The sequence below is a fragment of the Cicer arietinum genome, chromosome 4, assembly GCF_000331145.2.
Source record: "Cicer arietinum cultivar CDC Frontier isolate Library 1 chromosome 4, Cicar.CDCFrontier_v2.0, whole genome shotgun sequence".
Classification (NCBI taxonomy): domain Eukaryota; kingdom Viridiplantae; phylum Streptophyta; class Magnoliopsida; order Fabales; family Fabaceae; genus Cicer; species Cicer arietinum.
The window spans coordinates 16,220,310-16,223,226 of NC_021163.2; the positions used below are offsets into that span (position 1 = coordinate 16,220,310).

The 2,917-nt window shown below is 28.9% G+C and overlaps 1 protein-coding gene across 1 annotated transcript; it reads right to left on the bottom strand.

Moving 5' to 3' along the window:
• Positions 1 to 1,690: 1,690 nt before the first annotated feature.
• On the bottom strand, positions 1,691 to 2,916 carry LOC101500525 (ethylene-responsive transcription factor ERF118; the record flags this gene model as incomplete). Its single annotated transcript, XM_004497040.3, has 1 exon — positions 1,691 to 2,916. A coding segment is annotated over one exon (936 nt), but the record flags the coding sequence as incomplete, so codon positions are not given.
• Between the last annotated feature and the right edge of the window lies 1 nt (position 2,917).

The following is a 2,917-nucleotide window of genomic DNA, read 5'->3' on the forward strand; positions in this document are numbered from 1 at the left end:
AGAGATGTTTATTTTTCTTACTTTAAAAGCAAAATGCTACTACCTTTCTCCTTAGATATAAGATTCTTATTTTTTGGTTTAATTATAATTTTTATCATTTTACTTTTATTAATTCGTCGATTCTTCTATTTAAAAATATGATAGTTTTTATTATTTATTCTGATTTTTTTGTTAAAACTAAATGATGTGACATATTTTAAATAATATGACATACAATATAATAATATAAAATAATTAATTTTTATGAAATCGCAATAAAATTATATAAAAACTTAATTTTCTAATTCAGAAATTTGTATTTCTTTAATTTCATTAATGACATGAATAATTTGTGATCTAGATGATTATACATCATAAAATTGTATACTAAATAATTTCATATATGTCAATCATCATTTTCTTTACTTTAAAATTAAAGAAATATATCAAAATTATCGACTTTTAAAATAGAGAGTCAACTCCTTAAATTGATAAAAATATAAGAATCAAAATCACAATTAAACTTTATTTTTATGAATCTTGGTATAAGATACTCATAGTATTATAGTATTAAATAATTTGTTTATTTTTTAAAATTTACCATCTAAGAGTGATGAATATTTTTTTACAAGAGGAAAGTATAATCTTTCCATTCTTTTATTTGGAAACAAAATGATGTTATTATCTTCCTTGTTTAATATAAGATTTCATTAACTAAATAAAAAAATTAATCAAACCAACAACAAAAAAGAAAAAATAATATTACATAATCAATATTTTAAATAAATTACCTCTTAATAAAAAAGAATTAATTTAATTTGTCATCATAACAATATTTATTTGAATATAAACATAAATAAATAATATTTTTACACATTTACATAAATAAATAAAAATAATATATATTTTTAAAATAATAAATATTTTTATATGAGTGTATTTATTTATATTGTGGTCCACGCAAGTATTTCTACATCTCCAAACACAAGGAGAGTCATCAAACATTGCGTCATCTAAGGCAAAAAGATGTAAAGGCAAAATTAAGATTTCTAGGAAATTTTATTATTATTGTTATTTTGCTAGAAGGAAACTAAAAAATAAACAAACATCAGAAGAACAAAAAGGGTAAACATGCACCCAAAAAGAACAAAATGGGTGGATACATAAAAACTATAATGCTTTATTTTAAATATAGAGAAAAATGAGAATTTTATTTAGAGAAAATGAAAAACTAATGAACTTCATGTCTATCACTTTAATGGAGAGTATATTTTTATATACTACAATGTCTAGTTTATAGTACTAGTTTATTAGGTGAAACAAAATGAACGGAAAATAATAACCGAACCTCTCCAAGGAATTAAAATAAATAAAAATTGTTTAGAACTAATTCATAAAAGTATATAGTACTACTTCCTGATTTTTCACCTAAATCCCTTTGTTTCTCCCATCTTCCGTCTAACCAACCTATAATTGAGTGATAACGCATTGAAAGGCATTGATCTACTTCTACTATAAGAAAGATTCAATCTCGAAAATACGATCTATTTAGAAAACATAAAAAACATAAAGCAAATGAATTTCAACTAATTACAAAGAATTACTAAAATAAAACAAATTAGAAAGGATAACTAGACACCAATTGCTTGAGGCATACGGGAGAATGCTGAAGATGTAAACTAAAATACATATAAAAACTTTAACACAACAATTAAATAACTGATATTTAATTAATACAATGCAATATTTAAAATTACAATATATAGAAAAAGTTCAAGAACCCTTGGGACGGCTCTAATAGCACAAGAAAACCAAAGGATCCTCTCTTACATTCATCTAAATAATACCACTCTCAATAAACAAAATTAAAAATAAACTCAAATCATAAAATCACTAGACCATGAACTGATTTTAATGATTCCTGATGTTGTCTCACAAAACTTCATAGGCAATATCAAAATTAAGAACATAAAACTACTAACTAGTCTCGGACTACAAAAATTAGGCACAAGGTATGTTGTTGTAGAGGGGTTCCTCAATCCATCCAGCAAATTCATCATCTGCACCCATGTCAGCAAAATCATAATCAGGAAGCTCACTAGGTTCATTGTCATCAAAACCATGAATGTGGATATCCCTAAAATCACCAAAGTCTTCGAAACCATGTCTATAATCATCAAAGGTAAACCGATCAAAATCAAACCCAAGGTTGGGATCACATCCAGATGGAGCATCAATATCAACCATAGATGGTTCTGGCAAGTTCAAAACACTCAGATCTGGTATCTCTAGCTCTTCTAATTGAAGAGCAACTAATTCACTGGCTTCCTCATCAGCTTCCTCCATTGCTTCATTGCTCGATGAAACATCGGGCTTTTCAGGCTCCATCAAATGGGAAGCTGAGGTATCCAATTCAAGCACCGATGAAGGCGATGTGTGTGAGAACAAACTCTCAGAGTCTTCTGTAGTAGAGAATTTCTCTGATACAGAAAACGTAGTAGCAGCAACAGCATCTGCAGAAGGAGAGTTAGAGTAACTACTCTTGTTTTCTTGAGTAAAAGAACCATCACCATTATTATTTGCTGCATTTGCTTCAGATTTTGCTTTAGCTTCACGTTCAAATTCAATCCTTTTGGATTCATAGGCTTGAGAAGCCTCTTCAGCAGTGTTGTAAGTTCCTAACCATATGCGAGCACCTTTGAATGGATCACGAATCTCAGCAGCCCATTTTCCCCACTTCCTCATGCGAACGCCGCGGTATTTGGCATTAGATTGTCTCCTAGTTGGTGTTGCAGGGGTTGATGAAACCGACCTCTTCTTGATATGAGGTTGAACTGAGTGACAAGTCTTCTTCTTTGTAATCTTTTCCTTCTCACAGAAGGAATTTTCAGAGGAGAAAGACACTGCAGATAGAAGTGGGAGAGGGATCTCCACGACG